This window comes from Apodemus sylvaticus, chromosome 9 (assembly GCF_947179515.1).
Source record: "Apodemus sylvaticus chromosome 9, mApoSyl1.1, whole genome shotgun sequence".
Taxonomy (NCBI): Eukaryota; Metazoa; Chordata; class Mammalia; order Rodentia; family Muridae; genus Apodemus; species Apodemus sylvaticus.
Genome location: NC_067480.1, coordinates 35,678,808 through 35,703,391, shown reverse-complemented (window position 1 = coordinate 35,703,391; position 24,584 = coordinate 35,678,808). Strand labels below are relative to the sequence as shown.

Genomic DNA, 24,584 nt, shown 5'->3' with positions numbered 1-24,584 from the left:
GGCACGAGCTGCCAGCAGGGGCCAGCCTGCACTTGCCACCATCGTCCTGTTCTTCCTGATTGCTCTGAGACATGGAGCCATCTCCGAGGGCATCTCATGCGTTACTTGGGGGTATTAGCAAATTGGTTTCTTTTAAGAGTTTCTAAAAGAATCTGCTACAAGTGAACGTCACTATTAGACATCCTTCCAGTTTCTAACAAAGATTGGAAAATATTCTGTCTACAAGGAGAGAGCCCTGAACAATCTCAACTTGGACATTTCCAGGAAAACACACTTTTTTTTTTTTTTTTGGCTTTTTTGGATTTGGTTTTTTCGAGACAGGGTTTCTCCCTGTAGCCCTGGCTGTCCTGGAACTCACTCTGTAAACCAGGCTGGCCTCGAACTCAGAAATCTGCCTGCCTCTGCCTCCCAGAGTGCTGGGATTACAGGCATGCGCCACCACTGCCCGGCGGAAAACCCACTTCTAGTTAGTGGATCCTTTCATTTACTTTCATTCTAAACCTGTAAAGGATTTCTATGATTAAAAACAGAGAGATTAACTAAACTTTCATCGTTGATGTTGACAGTTTTCTCAATGGTGGCTATGTGTTTGAGTGACTTTTAAATTAAGGTTTTTTTTTTCCCCCTTAAAGGTTTTACCATCACGTTTGTACACAGATGTGCTATGGTACCTGGCTCTGCAACCTCTGATGCCGCTCTCCTTGTTGATCTCTTTCCTACTTAATCTGTTTTCATGTCACTCACACACACACACACACACACACACACACAAATCTGTGAGTAGATTCTGCATCTGAAAGACAGCACGTGACACCAGGTCTTTCTTTCTCACCACCCCTTCTGTTGTTCCTGCCAGAATGACCAATTCTGATGTATGCTCATAAAATTTCATGTCTGACCTCGTAATCATAATAATAATAGCTGAAATGGCACACACCTCATAATGATGCAAGAGAAAAAAACCTGAGTACTCAAGTCCATAGAAAGTGCTGGGTTGTGCACAGTAAGCTATGCATCGTGGGTTTTGGTGGGGTTTTTTGTTTGTTTGTTTGTTTTGTATATTTAAATAAGAGACTTCAAAACAACGAAAAGTTTCATGTCTAGAATAAGTGACTAAGTACTCTTTCAGCAATTCTACAGAAAGAGGAGAAAAGATGTCTGCATACTAAATTGCAACAAAATTTTTTTTTTCCTAGAAACCAGACAGACCATAGCCTGTACTTTCAAATGTGTCACTCCTTGGATTTACATAAGCCAAGTGTAGACTTCACGAAATAAGCTAGGTTGAACATGATCTTAGCTGTGTATTCTCTCTTCATGCTTGCGGCAAGGAGAAAGGGAGAGGAGGCTTTTACAACTTTTTAATAAGCAGGCTCTCCATCCTCCGTTGTGTTGGCTAGTAGTTGTCATACACTCTAACCCAGGGAGGGTAACTCCCAGTGGAGCCTGGGAAAGCTTCCTGTGGACCAGGGGCTGGTCCAGAGTCTAGGATTAACACCGAGTCTGACTCGGAGCAAGATAAGGCTGAATCTTTCTTCACATTCAAAGGATGGGGGCAATTGCCTGCAATCAGCACTGAATACAGCCTGTCTACACTACCAGAGGCCTGCCAATCACTTTCCCTCTTTCAGGTTAAAAAAAAAATGGTTTGGGAGACAGAATGGAGGTTTTTATTTTGTTTTGTTTTTTTAATCAAAGGCCAAGCCAACAAACAGCAGGCAGTCAAGTTCAGACATAGAGACAGAAAAGCAGGAGGACCTCCATTTTATTTCAGATGGATTGCAGGCCCTGCTTTGATTCCTCAGTTGTCTTTTTTTTTAATGACTATTTAATTGCCTATTCTTAGTTTTGAAACACATATTGTATAATAGTGTCTATGAATCTTTTGATGCTTCTTTGTTAATTCTTTATCCAGGGGTGTGGTGTGGAACACCACACTGGGTGCTGGCATCCCAATGTTTGCCTTGCAAGACTCCTACTGATCTTTGTTTCTCATTGTTTTTGATCAATTGACTCAGTCAGACTATCACATAGGTCAGGGTCAGATGGTTGGCTTAATTTTTTAAAAGGATGTGAGTTATTTCAGTCTGGGCCCACAGTCAGAGATACAAGCTGTCCTGACTTCTTTCTGTAACTGATTCATTTGTGACCTGCTGTTCCTGGGGTGGAAGGGAGGCTGTGGTAACCAAGCAAGGAAGTTTTCTGCTGGGATTGTTCATGGAGAGTTCTACAGTTTCCCTCGCTGAGGTATGAAGAAAGATGCGCTCCGAGTGTGCGGAGATCTAGACTCCAAATGCTTAAACTTTCAAATCGAATGCCTGAAGCCTGTAGGCCTCTGGATTTACAAGCCCTTGGCAGAGACTTCTTTAACCAGCATCTGACTTAAGATTAGGACCACAAGTTAAAGAGGCCAGTCTCCCTGCTGCTTTGGTGTGTATAATTGGAGATGTTTTCTTTCTACTATCTTTTTTATTCTCCTTCTTCATCTGGAAGCAGAACAATTGCTCTAAAATTAACCCTGCCAGGACTCCATGACCACCGGAGTAATAGGCATAAATTCTAATTTGGTCTCCAGATCGGATTTCTTGTCGGTATTTTAGTTTTAAATAGGCATCTAAGTCTATACTTCCACCAGTCTCCTAATTTTGAAGCCCCTTTCTGCCCTTTTGGTTTCTAGCTCTTCCATGACAGAACTATCCAAAGGGAGTATTGGATTTCTCCAACAAAGCGGAATTCACTTCATAGGCCACAGCGGAAATCTGACCCCCTCACCACAATCACCGAGAATCAAGCCATTAAACTCTCAGAAAGTGGCTAATCACTCCTTTTTTTCCCCTCTTGCTTCAGAGAAGGCCTCAGAACTTACCCCTCCTTCCAGAGGGCTTGCTATCCACCCAAGCTCTCCCTGAACAGATCTGGAATCCAATAAAGTAACTGCAAAAAAAATATAAAAAAAAACACAAAGGAAAATAGATTAATTTCCAATTGCAAAAAGCCAATAATACAAAAACCATTTGCCTGAGCGTTTCCATATGTGTTGAGGGTGCGAAGAGCCAATCTGATCAAAACCGAAACTCGCGGCCTACTTATGTAAATAACCACTCCTCACAGGGTCCTCTCCCCTCTTCAAATCCGCAGGTTATTTATTTAACTTGCTTAGCATTTAAAATTCCATCCTAGGACACGATTGATTCATTTTTTTCCCCTAAAAAGGATGACTAGGGCATCTCAAGCACAATTCAAACAAAATAAATCTATCAATGTAGGGACAGCAACACCAGAGAGCAAAGGCTGCGTTCATCTATGTCTGCTATCAACTAGATGTATTTGTTTTTGCAAGCCTCAGATGACCACATAACTCACCGGTGGTGGTGACAGACCCACAAGTGAATGCTATCAGAGGACCCGAAGGGTCAGGGAAAAGGCTCTTCCTCCCTCCCTCTAAGCTCTACCACCACCAAATAAATACAGGCCCCCTGTATGCACCCTCTCCTTTTTAAATATCTAAGTTCCAGCTAGGAGGCCTGCCAGACGGGTAAGGTTAAAATGCAAATGCACTGAAGTAGACTCCTTTTTCCTAGGTCCTTTGGAGGACAAGCGAGATGAGCCTTCCACCCCCAGGAAATGGCTGGTTTGAATTTTAGGTATGGAGTGCTGCCTAATGGATTTAGTATGCCTGCGCTACACCTAACGTTGGGCCGCCAAGCTAGGGGGAAGGGAGAAGCTGCCTCTAGCGCTGTGGAATAAGGCTCCAGGTGCCTACGACATTGAAAGAGAGGCAATGAATTTGAAACCTATCCACACTGCCTTTCCCACCACGATCTTCAGGCCTGGGGTCGAAAGGCCCATCTAAAAGGAACCCTTTGGGTTATTAATTTGACCAGGGAGGCTGGCTCTTCAAGCTGGGGGAGGGGTGGGAATGAGAGGCTCCTGTCCTGGCAGCCCGTACCCCAACTCTCTGTCTCACCCCCAGGACCTGGAATTCTGCCCACCTCTGCTCCTTTTACCCCTTCAAATCCAGGAAGCTAAAAAAAACAAAACAACAACAAAAAAAAAAAACCCAACCCCTTTGCCCTAGCTCTCCGAAAGATCCTTATTTCTGGGGTCTATTAATTATTCTAAAATGTAGAGCCTTTCCAGGGTCGTTCCCGCCTGGAGTTGTGCTCCCTTCTCTTCCCGGTCTCTAGAGAAAAGCCCGCTACATCCACTTGGATTTATGTAAGGTGGATTAGGGACACAAAGGGAACAATAAGACCCAATTTACAAAAAAAGGGAGGGAGTAGAAAGGGAGGGTAAAAGGGAGAAAAGGAAACGTGACAGGAATAAAAAGCAACAAAATGAATTAATTTTTAAAGAAAGGAGGGGCAAAGGGATGCAGCCCCCCTCTCTTTCAACAGGAGTCTAGGGTTCCATCGAGCGCCTTTTTGTCTAGGGCGCCCAGTCTTGCTTCCCAAAGGATAAAAAAAAAATGGGGGAAATTAAAGATTAAAAAAAGAGCCCTAAGTCTAACTGTTTCTAGGTCTGGGGCGAGAGAGGTCTCTGGAGACACTTAACTAGTGTGTAAAGTAAGTAGCCATAGTCAGGAGAACGCGAGGTACGCGGTTCCGCTCGGAGGAAAAGCCCCAGGGACTGAGCGGCGGCTGCCGATGTGCTAAATCGAAGCCACAAACCTTGGAATGAGGAGATGGAATAGGGAAGAGACCACTCTTCTAGCACCACCGCCCCTTCCTCCTCCCCGGCACTGCCTGTGGGCAGGTGTATGACTGGGTCCATCCAAACCTCTGCCCGGAGAGCTCCGGGTACCCTCTGCCTAGCCAAGCCTAAGTTGGTTTTTGGCTCCCTCCTTCGGAACAGAAAAAATGATAGTGGATTGCACAGGAATAGCTAGATGGACTGATGCCTGGGGAGACGGAGGATGGATGGATAAATGGATGGATGTAGGGAGTGGGAAGAATCGATGAGACAGATGCACAGCTAATGCGCGCAGGTTGGAACACGAACATAGGCCGGAGCCCACGTTCACGCACTGCGCACTCGCTTACCCGGCACAAATCGTCCAGGTTCATGCAGACACCCGCGCCAGGCACACATTTGCCCTCAAACACCACACACGCACACACACACACACATACACACACACATACACCACAGGAGAGGAGGAGGAGGAGGAGGAGGAGGAGGAGGAGGAGGAGGAGGAGGAGGAGGAGGAGGAGGAGGAGGAGGAGGAGGAGGAGGAGGAGGAGGAGGAGAGAGACAGACACAGAGACAGAAAGAGACACACACAGAAAGAGACAGAGAGTGCTCTTTTCCCTCCAGGCCCATCTATTATAAACTAAATGGTCACCACCTCTCCCCTCACCTCGGACAGAAAAACATACTAACAATCCTTCCAGCACGTCTCAACAGACAAACAGACAACAGCACACGAATGGGTCCCGTCGGTCATGCCTGTCCTTCTAGACTAGTCCACTACACCATTCCGGATAAAGACGCTTAAAGTGGGCTATGTTTAACTCGCTCACTGGTCCCTTGGGTTTGCTGGATGATCTAAGGATCTGGGGTAGGGGGTAGGGGAGAAGTAGGCCTACGATTGCAACCTCCACGGTATGCGGCCCGATGGAGAAAAAGGTGTCTGAGGCCCGGTGCTAGAAATCAGGTCACCGGCGCCCGACAAGCGGCGCCACCACCGCTGCGCTGCGGACACCAAGCTGCCGGGTCCCGGGAAGCGCAGCGCTGGGAAAACTTTGCAGAAACCCGGGCTCGCACGGCTTGGACGAGAGGCCGGGCGCGCTAAGCCTTCACTGCGCTCTACATTTCGCGTCTCCCTTCTCGCCCATGCTGCTGATGGAGAGGACTTTGCTCACACGCTTTTTTGTTTTGTTTTCAAATCCCGGTGTATCCCCTCGGGGCGCCTGGAGCCAGCCCCGCAGGCGGATGCTGATAAACTTTGGCCTTTCGCTACAAACTTGGGCAGAGTGGCAGCTTGCATCGGTCACCCCTCTCAGTTCAGACTGCCTGATCCTCTTCAGTCCCCACTTAGAGGATCCCCTCTGTCCCGCACCCTTCTCCGGAGTGGGAACGCGAGGCTCACGCCGCGCTTTCCACCCCTCGGCCCCCCACCTTAACTGGTTCTGAGCTCCCGAAGACCATTCATCAGTGAATCACCCCCTCCGGGTCCCGGACCGCAGAAGGGCTGCCAGGCTCTTACCTTCATTCGCAGGGTATACCCTAGAACCGGTGACAGCGTCGCAAATTCCAAAGAGAAACGAAAAGAGGATGAAATAGAAAATCCCAGCCATGGTTCGCCGGTGCCAACGCTGCTCCTGCCGCTTCTATCCCAGTGGAATAAATGCTTAAGTTAGGAGTGCAGCAGTCTGAAGACATTGCCAAGAGGGTGGGCCCGGCCCGTGACGTACACCCGCCAGTCCAGAGCTCGCGACCAATGGCAGCTCAGAACCGGCGCCACGTCTCCACCCCCACCGCGCAGAGCCCACCCCCGAGGTCCCGCCCCCTCCAGCCTCCGCAGGGCTCAAGGTCCCCGGAGGCTGGCTCCGCAGCAGTGATGGGTCTATGACCCCCACGGGAGCCCCCGGATCTTGTCTCGATCCTCGGGGATCGATCCTTTGGACGGCAGAGGGAACTTCGAGAGACTCTGAAAGGACGGAGGGGAAGGCCAGAAAATGTTGGCAGTCCCCGCCGGGCCCCAAGTCCGGAGGTGTGAGAGGGAGAAAAGACTCCTGTTGAGATGAAATAAGTCTGAAGTTAACCTGCACCTTGGCTCTTGCCCCTTGCTGAGGTCGTCGGGTCGCTGCACTGCCCACCCCAGCTCAGGTCGGGCGCTCTCTGCTGCACACAGGCACCCTCTTTGCCAGGTTTTGTGTCTTTATGGCGCTCCTCCGTGGGAAATGCTTTAGGCTGGGGGACTACGTAGCTTGATAATTCCTTTCCTTCTGAGATACCTAGCCAAGGGGATCCGGTCGCCTCCAATGTTTCCCCAGGCAGCAGAGCGCAGCCATTTGTCCCCAAATCTTTCTAACGTCAGGAAGTGATCTCTGGCCAGGACCGGGTGTTCACATCGAGCCCACTACCGGACTATGAAAGGAGAAATCACCTCTTGACGGCTCTAGCTACCGGGAAGTCACTGTGCGCTTTCCAGGGGGAGTCCCTGGAACCGCGTCTAGCCATTCCGGGACACCTAGGTGTAGAAGGGGAAGGGTGTAAGAATGCGAACACCTGCTGCACAAAAAGGGACAGACGGAGGGTCGGTCGCAAGCTGCCAGGGCCAGCTATGATGGCTCTGAGTTCCGACGTCTCCCCGGTGCTGAGGGGAACAGTCTCCCAGGAGACCAAGATGAGAGAGACTCTGCCCGCAGAAACTTGTCCCGCAACCCTGCGTTGTTTTGGGTGCCAACCATCGACTTCCCAGGGATGCAGACAACACCGGGTCCTCCGATGCTCAGGCCACAGAAGAAGCCAACCGCAGACATCAACTCAGCTAGCTACCTGGGGACCTGCCCCGGTTGAAACTGGGTGGCTGGTCCCCAGGCATTTGAAGGGTTAGGATTCCAAAAGATCCACCTTCGATGCTCCCCCCTCAAGCTGCCCCTCCTAGAGTGGAGGCACTTTGCAAACAGCGGGGGCAGAGGCTCTACGTGAGCCAACCGCGCCACCTGCCGGTCAGATGCGGCAGCGCGCGGGCCCGGAGCAAGGCAGAACGGACAAAGACCTCAGCCAGCCAGACAGGTTGTCAGACCCGGGCTAGTAATTTATTTATCGATTTGGCCAGGTCCTCCCTTACTACAGTACAGAGAGTCCTGTCTCACCTCCTTCCACCTAGACTACGAAAGATAGACTGGGAAAACGTTTCATGGAGGAACTTTACATTCAAAGGATTGCATGAGTAGCTTGTCCCCTAAAATGGGAATATAAAGTAAAAATCCAAGTATCATGGCAAAGTGTGGAGCAGGTAGAAAGCCGAGTGTGGCTCCAGGCGCTTTCTGGTTATTGTCATGGAGAACCGATCGCGTTTCCCGTTCAGGGCAGTATAACTGTGATTCCAAACTCAGACCCGGGCTAATCTCACCAGCAACTTTTGCAGTGCGTGAGGGATGGGCAGTAGCTGAGTCGGTTGTCCAGAGGGACAGCGTCTAAGGCTCCTGGCATTTTGACTCTGCGGTTTGGAAAAGCCTATTGGAATGTCACCCACCAGGGAAGTGGATTTCCGTTATTGTAGCTACTGATTTTACAGCAGTGAAGCGCGGGGGTTGGGGAACTATGCACGAGGGAATATATGTGTGTGCATAAATTATTAAAAATAACCGTGCTAAGTCCCCTTAAGAAAAGTCTCAGTTCTTTCATGTGTCTTTCTGGCTTTCACAGAAAAATAAATAAAGATCTAGGTCCCTCTCGTTTGGCACACAGATTGTGAAAGAAAAAGAAGCAACCAGAATTCTTGGAAAACATTTTTAAACAATAGGTGCCAGTTGTGGCTCGGCAGGAGAGTGAGTATTGTGGGTTTTTTTAATAGTTGACATAGAAAACTACCTGCCTGTCTGGCTGAAAGCAGCAACATTTCCAAATCATGAATCCCACCCCATGTGCACACTGAATATTAACTGTCTTTTCCTGCTACAGATGCCCGACAAAGCAAGGCTGAAGCAAGCACCCAGTCTTCCCTTGCCTACCTTTCCTTTCTTTCATTTCTCAGGCCTCAGGGCAACCTAGCTTCGAGGAGAACCAGGAAACTAAAGGCTGACCGGGGGTGGGGGGAGCCTTCCCTGTAACCTCCTCAGTGAGATCACTGGGCAGCTGTCCAAGGACCCCCAAAGGGAACACTATCCTGGCCACTGGGACATTTGCAGGAACGAATACGATTCTTTAACTAGCACAGAATGAAAACATCACACTGGCTCTGGTGACCACCAATGTAGAACTGCCCAGTACAGTATATACTCTAAGACCCTGGGGGTTTCTAGTGTTCCTCTATTTATAACAAACCAGTGGAATCACATAAACACAAGAAAACGCTATAGTTGCAGCTACCACCAAAACCACTTGCTACTAAAATAAAATAATTCACATGGTATGACATACACCTTTAGTCCCAGTACTCCAGAGGCAGAGAGACAAGCAGATAGATCTCTTGAGAGTTACAGGGCAGTCTGATCTGAATAGTGATTTCTACTTACGTTATATAGTATGATCGTGCATCAACACATACAAACATTAACTAAACATAAAATGAAATAGCTGGATAACTTAGTTGAAAGGACCTTACCCATAAGAATTCAGGTATAATATGGGAATGCTAAGAGATGTGTCAAAATGTTTGTGCTAATATGCATACTGAGAAGGATAATTTAGATAACCTTTTGTCTTTTTGGTATTTTGCCTACCGCAAAGATTTGACCTTACAAATTAGACTGTGAATGCTCAGTTGACTTAAAGCTAGATTTTAAAATAATGTGTGTGTGTGTGTGTGTGTGTGTGTGTGTGTGTAAACTATATATTTGAAGGTACCCGTAGAGTCCAGAAAAAAAGCTTCAGATGTCCTGACAGATTGTGAGCCACATGACATGTGAGGCCCAGGAGTAGGAGGAGGATGGGAACCAAGGTCTGATTCTATGGAAGCGCATCAAGTGTTCTGACCCCCTGAGGCATCTCTTCATATCAGCCTTTATACCTACAACTGTAGCTACGATAGCATTGAGAAATCAGTAAGAACTTGAAAGTTCCTTTCCACAAGGACCCTAGCACTCAGACCTTTCTTAGGTGCTGCATGAGAATGGGAGAGGGGTGTGACTCTTACTTCCTGGAATGGGAAGGGATGGAAAACGACCTTGAGTTTCTTCCCTTCTCTCCGAGGCTGACAGAGGACAGTTTGCTTACCTTTGTCTCTTAGATTCTAAATGATTCACCAGGATCTGAGGCTGGGATCTTCTGGGATCGTACTTCCGAGTACAATTGTTTCAAAAACCAATCAAGGAAAGCCAGAGGAAAGGGTGCTCAGGGTTACCCATAGGTCTTGACTCCTCCAGAAAGTCCTTTACATTCTGAACCGCCACTGCACGTATTCCTGGAGCACCCGGAAAGCCAGATGAGAGCTTTCATTCTCAGATGTCAACGTGGTATAGTATCTCATGCAAATGAGAAATGGGGCTCTTATCAGTCCTTGACACCTGAGTGGGAAAGGGGGCCCCAAGCTCAGGTTTTGCTGGATCAAAAGAAGGGGAATAGGCCACAGCAAGAGAGACCTTTGGAAGAAGGCAAGGGCTGGCTGGAGTACTCCAGGAGGTGTTTGGATCCTACTCACTTCAAACCAAGATTTCACTGGTCCCGGCAGTGTACTGACACCTTGTTGATAAGGGGTCATGGGTTCCTTCAATGGCTTGAGAATGTCACCTTCCGTGTGGTGATGTGACAGACCAGAGGAATGGTCACAAATCTCTTCCTTTGCATCCCAGAAGGATGGTGAAGACAGCAAGGGCACAGGCAGGGACCCTCTGACAACCCTATCCAGATCTAGAGCCCTTCAACTAAGTTTCAGATAGTGGGGGAGGGGGACAAAATTCAGACCAGACACTTGGTATCTGTTCTGGGCTACACTGTGAATGCCAGCTTAACATAAGGATTACTTTATTTCTTTAAACATGCCCAAATGAAGGGTAAAACGCTCTTTATTCAACATAGTATCTATGATACCATTTCACTCAGTCAATTGCAAAACCATGAAAGTCAATCTATATGTCACAGTTATTAAATATCTTTTAAAATGATTTACTTATTTATATATTTTATGTATATGAGTGCTCTATTTGCATGTATGCCTGCATGCCAGAAGAGGATGTCAGACAGAGGAGGGCATAAGATATCATTATAGATGGTCATGAGCCACCATGGGCTTGCTGGGAATTGAACTCAGGACCTCTAGAACAGCAGCCAGCACCATTAACTGATGAGGTTGTACCATCTTCCCAGCCCCCATATCTTAGTACTATAATAGCTGAGGTAGGGTTATTAAAAGACTTTTGAGAATTATCATTGTTTTCTGATAATAAACTAATGGTGGTATATGTGAAAAACATAAAGGTCATACAAATTACAAAAGCCACTTTGATAGAGAAATAATTATCTGTTTAGAATTCTAGTTTATAAGCTCAACCGCCACCCCTCCCCTTCTACCCCCTTTCCCCTTTTGGAAAAGCAGCGCCTAGTGGCAGTTCTGCAAGAGAGTAATATTGACCACTAATTACCATGCTGCTTCACAACGAAGATATGTTTAGACCCAGCCACCCTTACCCAGACCCCATCAGCCTAAAGCATGCATTTAATATGCTATGAACATTTATCTCAAACTTTTCAAAGAATCTCTGACTGTCCCAAAGAAGTTGGAAAGGCCAGAATCTGTTTTGTTGTGTGTCATATAAATGTTTCACAGGCTTCTAGATAATGGAACAAGTGTAGTTGTGGAGGAAATATTGCTCTCACAGCTGTGTTTCTGTTTTTGTTTCTTCCATGTAACCGGGTATGTATGCTAGTGTGAAAGGAAGAAGAGGATCTATTTGGCAGAGACAGTGCTTCTTGGGAGATAGAGGCAGGTGGATCTCTGTGAGTTCGAGGCCAGTCTGGTCTATAAAGTGGGTTCCAGGGCAGCCATGGCTACACAGAGAGACCTTGTCTCTGAACAAACAAACAAATAAGCAGACTATTCTTCTGGAAACATTTTGTCAAAAGAACTAAAGCTATGTAGCTAAGACTCCAAGGAGCACGGTGTAGGCTTCCTTGTTTTCCTGAATTATGCACCGCTTGAACTCCAACTGAAAATTAATGGCGGCCTTAATGATTTGGGGAAAAGCAACCCAAATCAAGTCCTCTCTGGAAGTAACGCGAAAATGCAAATTATCAGCTTTGGGGTGCTTGGAGCTGGTGCTGTCTAGAGGCTGGCTGGACACATGGTTCAAAGCAATGAAGAATTCACAGAAGCCTTTGGACTAGCATATGCCTTAGCATTTTACGCTGCCCTCAGTACCCCTCTTACCCATAGATATGCGAGATCACGGTTGACGATGTGTATGTCCTCACAAATAAACTGGCTTAATTCAGGCAATGGATGAGTGATTTGAAGTAGGGAGGTAAAGAGAAACAGTTAGTTATGGACCATTGGTCTCCAACTGACATTTAAAGTCTATCAACTCAAAGCTTGTTTCTCTTCTTTGTATCTAACTCCTCACACTATTCACCCCAGACTTTGCATCTGCTGGGTGATGAGGGTGTTAAAAGTTTAAGTATGGAAATTTGAAGAAGGCCATCCTTGTGAATTTTCTGATTCATTATTTTAGAAAGAACTCCCTTACCTGCCTCTTAAGTTTATTGAAGGCTGTTTGACCCGCGTGGGATAAATCTTTGCTCTGCAGACAGTATTTATCTGCCATACAGGATGCAGAGTTTACTGCATGAGATTGAATCCTCAGTTCTGTATTTATAGCTAGCAGGTGGAGGGATATACAACCATTCCCAGTTTCTAGCTCCTTAATGTCTTGAAACTCTGAATTACAAGGAATTTGAACAATCACACACAAGCGTGAGGAAGTGTGATTCTAACGTACATTCCGCTTAAGAGCAAGGTCTGGTGACTGCTGCTTCAACCTGCCTATTTATATTATGTTAGACACCTATCAGAGGTAATTGCACAGTGGCAGGAAATTAATCAAGTCCTTTCCACTAAATGGTCAGTTTACTGCAGCTCAGAAAAGCAGGCTTCATTTCCTCCGTGTGTCTCATTAGAATCTCACCTGAACCGTTTATGGCTCTCACTTGGATTTTGGCGATTTAAAAATGCACTGATAAGCGGCTAGCTGCAGCGTGGGGGTGGGGGGCTGGGGGGTTAGGGGGGTAGGGAGTGCACCACTGAATTCACAGGCCAGGTTGAAAGCACCATGAGCTGTGGAGGCGATGAGAAAATTGAGGCTGCATTGTGTCTTCCCACTTACAGCTTTCTTTGGTGATGTGCTTCGGTGTCACTTTACATGATGCTGTTGTGTGTTTGACATCTATCTGCTCCTAAACTGGGGGCCTTATTATTCTAAAGATGCCTTAAGATGGGCTGGCTTTAAAGCTCTTTCACATATGTCCTCCATGTGGTTAATGATCACAGAGGTTTGGGCTCTAGATCTGGAGAGGCCTGTGATTTAGAAGCTTCCCCTGACTGTCTCTTGCTTTAATCTGCTCAGCTCTGTCTTCGCCCACCTACACACAGCTGTCCATCTCCCGGAAACCTTTCTGCTGTCAGTCAAGTGACAGACGCCTATAGAAGCTTTGTGTGCCAAGGCCTCCTGAGGCCCAGCACCATATTTAGATGGGAAGGGGAGGGAGATGGGGGAGGGAACACGAGCGATTCTTCCAAATCGGAAGGTTTGAGGGAGGGTGTGTGTGTGTGGAGAAAGGGTAGAGACTACCAGTGGGAGGGCTTTGGTGAAAAGCTTCTTCAGAAACAGCTTTCTCAAACACACAAGAAAATTCAAGCATATATACCAGCTCCAACATCTGCAGACCAGCACTGTAATGTAAAATCTCCGTGGGAAGTTAAGCATTCCAGGGCTGATGGAGCACAGGATAAAGCACCCTTCTGTACTTTAACAGAGCTCCGTGCTCAAGAATAGCCCCCGTTTCTCTCCTAGTATGGGTGATAGAGGTGTCTAGCTTTCTCTTTCTTGGATTCCCTGATTCTTAGCTGATCTGTAAGTACTGTTATGGTCTCTTCCTTCACTTACTCGGGAGCACTGGCTTTGCTAGTTGGATTTGCCAGGGGACAGCTCTGCTTCTGATTTTATATGGATTTCAACCTCTGAGATTTGATGTTTTAATATAGGGAGGAGGTTGCATCTGGTGACAAGACTCCGCAGTACTGAGATGTCTCTATTTATACAGCAGATGACATCCCTTTTACAGCTTTGTAAATGAAAAATGGGATAGGTCAGACTTGGATCTCTAGGAATTGAGACACTGACTTTATTTAAATTACTTTATTTTTTTATTTGATGCCATTCATGCTATTCTGGATATAGCTGTTCTGGTCGGTTTTGTTTTGAGAGAGAGTCACAGTATGTAGCCCCAGATTGCCTAGAACTCACTATGTAGACCAGGCTGACCTCCATCTGGTGGTACATCCTCTTACCTCTGTCTCCTGAGTGCTGGGATTACAGATATGGTCACCATACCTAGATGAAGCATGGCCTTTTAAGTTTACTTCATATTCCCAGCCAGCTGAAACTCAGAATTTTTCTCCAGCATCCTAAATTTACAATAAAATCACCAAAAATCCAGACATTTTTTCTAACAATAAGTAGATTGTTAGAAAACCCAGAATAAAGATAGTTTTTATATAGGAGGAAGACGGATGGTTTCTACCTAGCTGGAAATGAATTATATTTGCTTTTCATTTAAGCTAATAGGAAGGCACACATCACCCCGATATAATTATAATTTAATTCAAGAATATATCTTAAAAACCGGCTGTTTTCACTAGCTGTACTCGTTTTAATTTTCTTCTATTTCTATTTTTGTTTAGTTTAGTTTTATTACGGATAACGGAGGCAAAACGAAATGAGAGAGATGGCTATTTGAATACTATCACCAATATTATTTCTCTCTGGTATCAATCCTCTGTGTGGCTGTGCATCTAGGAATTCTGCCTCTGCTCACAACTGGGTCTCTCATCAGGCAAAAGGCAGGCAGCCATGACTCAGGAGCAACAGTAGCCAATAAGCCCGAGCAAACAGCTTTATAACCCTGGAGCATGCTGGGGATGTGAACACAGATGCTTAGCAAATCCCCACGGAACGCTTGGCAAATGTTTGCATCACCACTGCCGTAAACCTGTTGAGTACAGAGCTAATAATTACCAAGTCACAATAATTTTGTGACTCTTATTTTTTTTCCCCGAAGCATAGTTGATCTTTAAAAACTATTTTCATTGTTTTAAACTCAGTATAAAAATGAGAGGGAGGAGCTAAGAAATGTAATAGATCTTAGGAATCTATATGTGCTCATACACAGGATAGTAAAGAGGCAGACAGCAAAGGCTTTAAATTTTTAAAACTGAAGTCACATCAAGCAGTCTCTTCAAAGATAATTTACCTATTTATTATTCTGTAATGTTTTGATCTTCATGTTCTGATAAAACACACATGTATAATTTAAATCTAATATCGCTTAGAGTTCAACTTTTTTTTTGACAGTTGATTAATTTTCAAAATGATGAAACTGGAGAGAGCAAATTGAGTTGTGCTCAGAATGAATATTTCAAAGCTCTGTGAACACCCCCAATAAATTACACTCCATTCTGGGTAGAAACAGGCTTTTGGGAAAGAATCTTCTCAGGAAAATAACACGAAGGCTAATGGTGGTTTTAGAATTCAGTTGGTGTTGGTTTGGTGTATTTCAATACCCAGTGAACCCAGAGCTTATTTGTACAAACATTATACCCATGTGTGTACACACAGGCACAAATTCCCACAAACCCTGAAATACTGTTTATAAGCCACAGAACTTCATTAGCTTCAAAGAATATGCCTTCCATGCACCACCTGTAGCAGTCTAACCTAGAATAAACAAAGTTGTTTTTTTTTTAAATGTGGGAGGAAGACGGATGGTTAATTGTTAAAGAAAAAAAAAATAAACCCTTTGAAAATCGGCACCTGTAAAAAAATTTGCTTCATATCCTAACAAGTATTGGTTTTTCTCTTTCAGTCTGTCACGCTGGTTTTTCTCTCTGATTCTTTCTTCATATTGTGAAACATACATTTTTTTCCATGTTCATTTAATACATTCATTTTAGAAAATAACCATAACAAATAAATTTCAGCATCTCTACTGTGTATGTGTGTGGGGGATTCCATGCTTGTGGGGGAAGGGCATCCCTGCTCTGTGGGGAAAATGTTCCTATTGTGTGTGTGCTCCTTATTCCCTATTCTTGAATGATCAGGCTCTTATAGGTCTAGAGAGTGTAGTTTCCACCAGATATGGGAAGGTTTAGTTCTTTCCTGTGGTTGCATGAACTTACGGTGCACTGCCTTCTGGGTGTATTCATTAAGGCATTTGGGAAATAGATATAAACGTTCACACAGTCACTTTCCGTCTGCTGCACCAAATGAACAGCCATGTGTCCTGCCATTTTGGACAAATGTGCCCATCTCTGTAAACAGACACCCTGATCTCATTTCCCATTGCCTGGGTGTGATGTCAGGGGCTTGCAGACTGCCGCCTCACACCATGGACTTGGGACGTTGTTTCTTTTTCTAGCTGTTGCTTTTACCCAGCAAAGAGAAGAAAGAAATAAAATCTCCAACGAACACAAAGAGCCTGGCTGGTTAGCAGCCAGTCAGCTGAAGAGTTGAACAGCTTAGACGATTCAGAGTGGTGGTTAACATGAAGTGTGGGAAAACTAGCTCTTTAAAATTTTTACCTTCTTTTCTCTCCGTTTGGCCCTTCTCAAGTCCTACAATAATCAGGCAACATCTAAATTTTACCTTTTTGTGGATATAGCATAGTTCATGTATAGATTTAATCTCCACAGTTTTGCTTGTCTGGAATGAATGATTGCCTGGGGCGTGTGATTCGCAGCTTTCCAGAGACTCACATTTGGATCATGTGCCTTAGACCGAAGCAAAGGAATCATTCATTCCTTGCAAAACCTTCACTGAGCCAAGTGCAACCTCAGCTGAGCCTCTCTGTGCCTGGTCCTCATCCTGACACACATGAATGAAGCAGGTCTCTGCACATGCTTCACGATCTGGGGAATATGGAAGCGAGAATGTCTATTCCTTCATTTGTTAAATCAGGTTGATAACCACGACAACCTCAGGATTATTTCAGAAGTGACATACTTTCCATCCAGTCACAACAGAGCGGTTGACATAAATACTAGTTGTCTCTTAAGAGTGCAGTGCCTTGAACTTGTTCAACAGATGAGGCAACAAACCATTGTGGTAAATCACTTGTTTGGTTAGTATTTGTGTGTGTGTGTGTTGAATGTTAGTGTTTGTGTGCTGTGCATGTGGTGAGTGCATGTTGTGTACATACATGTGTGTGTCAGGCATCATATACATGACAGGTGGAGGAGAACATTGACCCTCCTACTCTCTCCTTCTCACTGCCATTACTTTGAGACAGGGTCTTTCACTGATTCCAGCGCTAGGCCAGTCGCCAGAAAACATTGGGGATCTTCCTGTCTTTACCCATACTGCCCTGCGATTATAGGCATGTTCATGACTACTTACTTTCTCAGCAATTTAGAAGCATCCAGTACCCTTTATAGTGTTATTTATATGTGACTATATAGTCATAAGAATACACCAGATCCTGCCAAACCCTCATTCTTCCTGTCTGAGACTGTGCACTCCTCTATCCTTTTACAGACATCCCCACTTTTAACATCTCGAGCCAATGTTCAATTTCTTCCATGAGTCAGATTGTTTTAGAATTTATACATACTGAGGCAAATGACAGAATTTACTTAGTTTTATTTTATTTTATTTTTTTGTTTTTTTTGTTTTTTGGATTTGGTTTTTTGAGACAGGGTTTCTCTGTATAGCCCGGACTGTCCTGCAACTCACTCTGTAGACCAGGCTGGTCTCCAACTCAGAAATCTGCCTGCCTCTGCCTCCCAGAGTACTGGGATTACAGGCATGCGCCACCACCACCCAGTTTACTTAGTTTTAAAAGATTGAGCGGTATTCCAACATGCACGTGCACACACACATGAACACACACACACATACACATGCACCTACATTATCTGTTTCATTTTTTGATAGATACCTATGTTGATATAGCTTGGCTATTGCTGATAGAATTGCAGACATCTTTTTAACAAACTGATTTAATACCTTGAGGATAAATAATCATAGGTAGGATTGCTGGCAATATTTTTGTTTATTTTTGCTTTTGTTTATAAGAAATCTCCTTGCAGTCCTCCTTAATGGCTATAATAATTTGCATTTCCGTTACCAGTGTGCAAATGCTTTCTTTTCCACATTAGCACTGGTGGTAAACTTAAATACATATGCACTCTCTATTTGGGGGAAAATCTTCTTCCTGTGTTCCTTCTTTAAATAATGTCAGTTTTTAAAAACCAAATTTAAATTTTATTATATCTAATGATGCATATGCACGTATGTCTGTGTGGAGGTGGGTGCACGTAAGTGCAGCTGCACACAGAGGCCAGAGGTGATAAATCCTCTGGAGCAGGAGTAACAGGTTGTGATGAACCAACCAATGTGGGTGCTGAGAGCTACATTCTGATATTCTGGAAGAGTAGTACGTGGCCCTAACGACTGAGCCATCTCTCCAGCCTGCATCTACCTAGATATGTAAATACTGACCTTCATCTACTGCAGGGTGTGTGTGTGTGTGTGTGTGTGTATGTACATACACTGCTCAATGTGCAAGGTATGAATCTTGATTTCTTTCTCATACCTGGCATTCATATTCCATGCCAGTGTCAGCAAAATTGCTCCCTATAAACATAGGTTATGTAAAATTCAAAGAAGAGAAAGTGGGCTTTGCCTATAATGTAACAAAGTAGAGCACAGAACTCAAACAGTTTAACACAGGTGCTGTGAAACCATATTAAACATCAGAGTAATATCACATCAGAGGACCCTAGGTTCTGGGCAGTTTGATGTTAGACAACTTCTTAAGCCTCAGCTTCCAACAGAACATCCAATGGTCCTTTAGGCCCAGAAATAACACATTTCTAGTAGTAGCTCTTTATATATAAATATATATATTGAGACAGGGTTTCTCTGTGTAGCCCTGGCTGTCCTGGAACTCACTCAGTAGACCAGGCTGGCCTCAAATTCAGAAATCCGCCTGCCTCTGTCTCCCAAGTGCTGGGATTAAAGGTGAGCGCCACCACTGCCTAGCACCTATACTTTGTTCTTGAGGAAAAGATGTTCACAATCAGTTGTTTCCAAATAATCATCGACTCCTCATAAAGTAAAAAGCAAATGGGTTGCATGCAATTTGATATTCTGTGGGCAAATCCTTTTTTTTTTCTATAAATATTTTCTAAGAAGAATAGATGAATCTTATTTTGCATTTTAGAGACAGAGTCGGTTTCCCAAAAGTACTTGTTTAAAAAAAAAAAAAAAAAAACAAACTTAAACCTACCCAAGAAATAAAGAAACCACTCATTGTATACGTATGCTGCTTATAATGTTAACCTTTAATGTGTGTGTGTGAATGTAAGCTGGAGAATTTGTAACTCTCACCATTAGAAAGGGTCTTCATAAACAGAACAGCCCACTTAGTTTTGCATCTTCCAAATAGCAAGGCAACTCACCCACCAACAGATGGACGCATTTTTAATCAGTCAACCCATTGCTGTCTTTTGGTGAGAAAAATATATCTGCAGGTTACAACAAAATCTTTCGCTGGGTTAAAAAAAAATAAATGTAAAATCTCCGAATCAAGGGCTTCATGAAAAGAATTATAAATTTTAATACTTTGATAACCTATTCAAATCTTGTATAGTGATAAATTAAACTAAATTATTGGTGGAAAAACAAATCATGCAAAAATAATTTGGGGTTATTGTAAATCTGAGACATGAATAGACCTGCCATCAGTCTCTGGCTCCTTTCATGGTTGTCTATTCTAACTGAGTTAAGTAAGCTGATGTGCTCCAATTCAACTCAAGACTGTTTGTGCAATGCTGTTCAGAGATAGTCTACAATATTGTGCTTCTGTTCTTAATTTGCATTATACTGACAAATAACTTCGGAAAAAGATGCTCTTTGTTTTGGAGAAATTACTCTAAAAATGAGAAGATAATATTTATCAAAGGAAGCCAGATGCAACATGACTGAAGGTTTTCAGAGATTACTTTGGGAGGGTCCCGAATTTAAACGACTCTCTTTTTAAAAAGAATAAAATGGTCTATCAGATTATCCCTTCACACACAGAGCAGAAGGAAGGGGGGAAATGAGGTAATTATTTCCATAATTCAGGCACTTAAAACTTTCCTTTCAAATATCGAAATGATTGATATGATAATTTTGAATGAATAGTCAAATTACTCTTTCACAGTTTGCCTTCTCATTACACGAACAGATACAACCTAAGTGTGGATGTAACGTTTGTAAATGTGGACTACTAAGCTCACAGCTTCCAGGACTTTTCACAATTTTTCCAATTATCCATAATCACTTACCCTTTGGCAACATGGGCAGTAACATTTTATCATCTTCTTCTTCCAGGCACCAAGGTGGAACTCTCCCTCTAAGACCTGAAGCCTGGTTGTACAAGAGAGTTCAAGGCAGAATGGTAGGCCATGAGTACACAATTCACATCAACAGTGCAATCTAGGACAGGAGAGTTGAATGCAGTAATAATTTTTATAGTATCTTCAACTCATTTAATAAAATTGGTTAATGTCAAAATATTGCACACTTCTGCAAAAACTGTGAAAGTAAAAATATGGATGTTAAAATGGAAATTCGTTGATTGATTTTGATGTGGATCTGATGATGGCTTGTATAATCTTTCCCTTTATATAATTGCATAGTTGTATTTTATTAAGTTAGAAAAACAGACTAGAGAAGGGAACAAAACACTTAGTCCTGAATCATCAACTCAGGTATAGGAAACAAAAGAAAGGTAAGTTTCTTCTTACCTTCCTTTCTTCTCTCTCTCTCTCTCTCTCTCTCTCTCTCTCTCTCTCTCTCTCTCTTCTTTCCTCCTGTCAGACCTCCTTTTGCTCTTCACCCCTCTTTTTTCCATACTCCCTTCCATAAAAATCATATGTATAAAACCAAATGCACTTTTTGTCTCCAAAAATGTACGAGGGGCTGTCGAGTTTGCTTAGTGGGTAAGGGATGCCTGACGACCTGTATGTTGGAAGGAGAGAACCAACTAAGTTGTTCCTTTACCTCCACAGTTATAATGTGCACATATATGCAAACACACACTAACACACACACACATTATTTTAAAACACGTAAAATTGATGAGGACATTTTTATTTTGTCACAAACAGGAAAGGACAAAATTTTAATAACAATGAGATGTCAAAAGAATTGGATCCTTTCCTCTTTTTCACTAGGACAAACAGATAGACTTTCAGTCTAGAGTTTCCTACCCAAAGAGAGGGGAGAAAAAGATTGAAAATTGAGATATTCACCCACAGGTTCTGAAATAGGCGACTGCATTCTAAGGTAGTGAGCTTCAACACCACCCATCCCTGTTAGGAAAACCAAACAGCTTACAGGTGTGTCTGTGTAATTGTGGCTGGTCCTTACCTCACCTGAGAACAAAAGAGGTATGAACAAATTTGGTAAGTGACTTGGTACCTTAAGATAGGGAGTTATCTCAAAATAGAAAGCTCAGACTACAGAGATGATCCAGAAAGAGTCCTCACAGGTTGTGGTTAGACAGTTTGGGAGCGAGTCGGGAAGGAAGGGGTCTGTCAGGCATCAGAACCATTTCCCCAAGTTCAAATCAGAGCCATGGATTTCTGTCACTGCAGGCACCGAGTGCCAAGCCGTTGGCTGGTATTATTTCTGCTCAAATGTGTACATCATATAACTCTCTAGTGTGCCTTGATTTTAAAGAGATGGATGGCAAAGTCTTATCCTAAGGAACAAAAGGGCTGTTCAGTTTAACACATTTCTTAGATGATTAAAGAGCCATGGAATGCAACTTTCTTGTGACTTTCATGCACAGCTGGGCAGGCCATCATTTGTTTGGCTGGTCAATCATGAAGACCTGAAATTTTGTGGGTTTTTTTGTTTTTGTTTTTGTTTTGTTTTTTTTTGTTTTTTGTTTTTTGTTTTTTTTTGTTTTTGTTGTTGTTGTTGTTGTTTTGGATTTGGTTTTTTCGAGACAGGGTTTCCCTGTGTAGCTCTGGCTGTCCTGAAACTCACTCTGTAGACCAGGCTGGCCTTGAACTCAGAAATCTGCCTGCCTCTGCCTTCCAGAGTGCTGGGATTACAGGCGTGCACCACCATCGCCTGGTGGAGACGTGAATTTTAAACTTACTCTACTGGCCCAATGGAATAAAAGCAAAATCCCACAGGCGAGTAAAATGCTGGGTTTGACTTTTATGAACCAATTACATAAGTCCATGATAAAGGAATTATAACTCTGTGTCAACTTATGTGGGATAAAAGATGTGATTTTGTTTGTTTGCTTGTTTGTTTGTTATTTGGTTGGTTATTTTGTTTTGTTCCAATACAGAGTTTCTCTGTGTAGTCCTGGATGTCCTAGAACTCCTCTGTAGACCAGGTTGGCCTCTAACTCAGAAATCTGCCTGCCTCTGCCTCCAAGGGCTGGAATTAAAGGCATGTGCCTCCATTGACCAAAAAGATGTGATGCCTATTGAACTGAATATCTTAACATGTGCCAAGAATAGAGAAGATTGTAAAATGGCTGGAGAGATGGTTCAGTGGTTAAGAGCAGCGCCTGCTCTTCCAGAGGTCCTAAGTTCAATTCCCAGCAACCACATGGTGGTTTACAAGCATCTGTAATGGGATCTGATGCCTTCTTCTGGTTTGTCTGGAGACAGCAACAGTGTACGCACATACATAAAAAAAAAAAAAAAAGAAGAAGATTATAAAATGAATGCTGATTTAGACTAAATTTACCAAATTCTAGTATCCCCCTGAGGAGAAAAAGTAGTCCCTCCGGCAGGCTGCCTCTATCACATCTGGAGTGGGTATCCACTTCTGGACACCACATTTTTACAGGGACATTGATAAATGACAAAACTCTGGGGGAAGGCACCAGCGATGTTGAGCCTCGAGGCCATGTCTTCTGAAGGAAATGGACTCCATTTACCAGAGATGCTGAGATGAGCAGATCGTGACACCCCCCGTGACTGAGGACGGGAGGGGCCGACAGCGTTCTTTGCTATTTTCCTCTGGGGTCAGAACTCAGTCAGTGAGTAGCTTTGTGAGGAGATGGATTCCTTGTCAATATAAGAAATGCTTGCTACAGAAATTTGAGGTATTCTATATCTGTCCTTTTGCTCTAAGTGGTGCCCCCAAAGCAGGAACATGATAACCACCTATCAGCACATCTGTAGAAAGGAATTTCTGTGTTGATGGAACCATTGAATTTCTTTTTTCTCTTTTTTTTCTTTTTCTTTCTTTCTTTCTTCTTCTTTTTATTGGGGGAGGGTTGGATTTGTTTTGTTTTGTTTTTTCCCGAGACAGGGTTTCTCTGTATAGCCTTGGCTGTCCTAGAACTCACTCTGTAGACCAGGCTGGCCTTGAACTCAGAAATCCACCTGCCTCTGCCTCCCAGAGTGCTGGGATTACAGGTGTGCGCCACCACCGCCTGGCTACCATTGAATTTCTTAACCTCTATGAATATTTATGAAGTGATGTCTGAAATTAGCAATTTACTGAAAAATCCTAGAAGAATTTTGGAATTGTCACTAAGAATGAAAAGGGCTGTAATGATGAGAGATTTGGGGAAGGTAACTATTATCCAAGACTGTGCAGCAGTTAGAATATACATGGAGCCCAAATATATAATGTCCAATAGCTTAGTAGTCATATCTAAGTAGAAAAATACACTAGATGATTTTATGTATGCATGTGCCTATACATGTATGTATGTACCTATGCATGCATGTATGTATATGTACATATGTAGTTATGTCTGTATGTATATAGGTATATATTTGTATGTGTATGATGTACTCATGTATGTGTACATATATGTGCTTGCATACATGCATGTATATATTTATATGTGTATATGTATGTTTTCTATATTTATATTTGTGTATTTATGCACATGTATGTCTATGTATGTATGTGTGTCTATGTATATATGCATATGTATGCATATATGAGTGAGTATGTAAATGTATCTATCTGTGTACATGTACATGTGAGCTGAAAATTGTTTGCAAGGCCTCCTTCATGAAAGGAAAGTATTCTACTACTAAGTGACAGCCATTGACATTTTTTCCAAAGATTTATTTATTATTATATGTAAGCACACTGTAGCTGCCTTTAGACATACCAGAAGAGGGTGTCGTATCTCATTATAGATGGTTGTGAGTCACCATGTGGTTGCTGGGATTTGAACTCATGACCTTCAGAACAACAGTCAGTGTTTTTAACTACTAAGCCATCTCTCCAGCCCTGACAGCCATAGACTTAAAAATATACTTTATTTAATCCTATGCACCTGAGACAATACCATTTCAACACCGTCTTACAGCAACAAAATTACTAATGGGATGTTTTACAATCTTTGGTTTTTATGAAGTCTTTGAAGTCATTTGCATACATTATGCTTAAAGCACATCTCAACCCAAGCTCATCCTATTTTAAGTGTTCAGTTGCTAGATGGTAAGTGGCTACCATTCTGGATGGCACCGATTGGAAACTTAAGTCTCCAAACATGGAGAGTTAACACTAAAAGGGGTTATTAGCAGAATCGGGCTGAGTCACAAAGGTTACCAAGAAATTCTGGAGACAGAGCCAAAACAAAGAGGGTAGCACCATGGAATGCTTTTACTCTGGCAGCCGCTGGAGTGAGAGCAGCCAGGAACACAGGTGGAATTTGAC

At 43.5% G+C, this 24,584-nt stretch overlaps 1 protein-coding gene across 2 annotated transcripts in view; it reads right to left on the bottom strand.

The window, feature by feature from the left end:
• Epha4 (EPH receptor A4) overlaps nt 1-6,368 on the bottom strand; it is a 143,996-nt gene extending 137,628 nt beyond the window's left edge. For both annotated transcript variants that reach the window (XM_052193347.1, XM_052193348.1), the window contains exons 1-2: nt 6,209-6,368; nt 2,867-2,934 (exon numbers count right to left, since the gene is read on the bottom strand). In XM_052193347.1, coding sequence (XP_052049307.1) covers nt 2,867-2,934; nt 6,209-6,299 — 159 coding nt within the window. In that variant the 5' untranslated portion in view covers nt 6,300-6,368. The remainder of the gene's footprint in view (nt 1-2,866; nt 2,935-6,208) is intronic.
• Nucleotides 6,369-24,584: the final 18,216 nt, after the last annotated feature.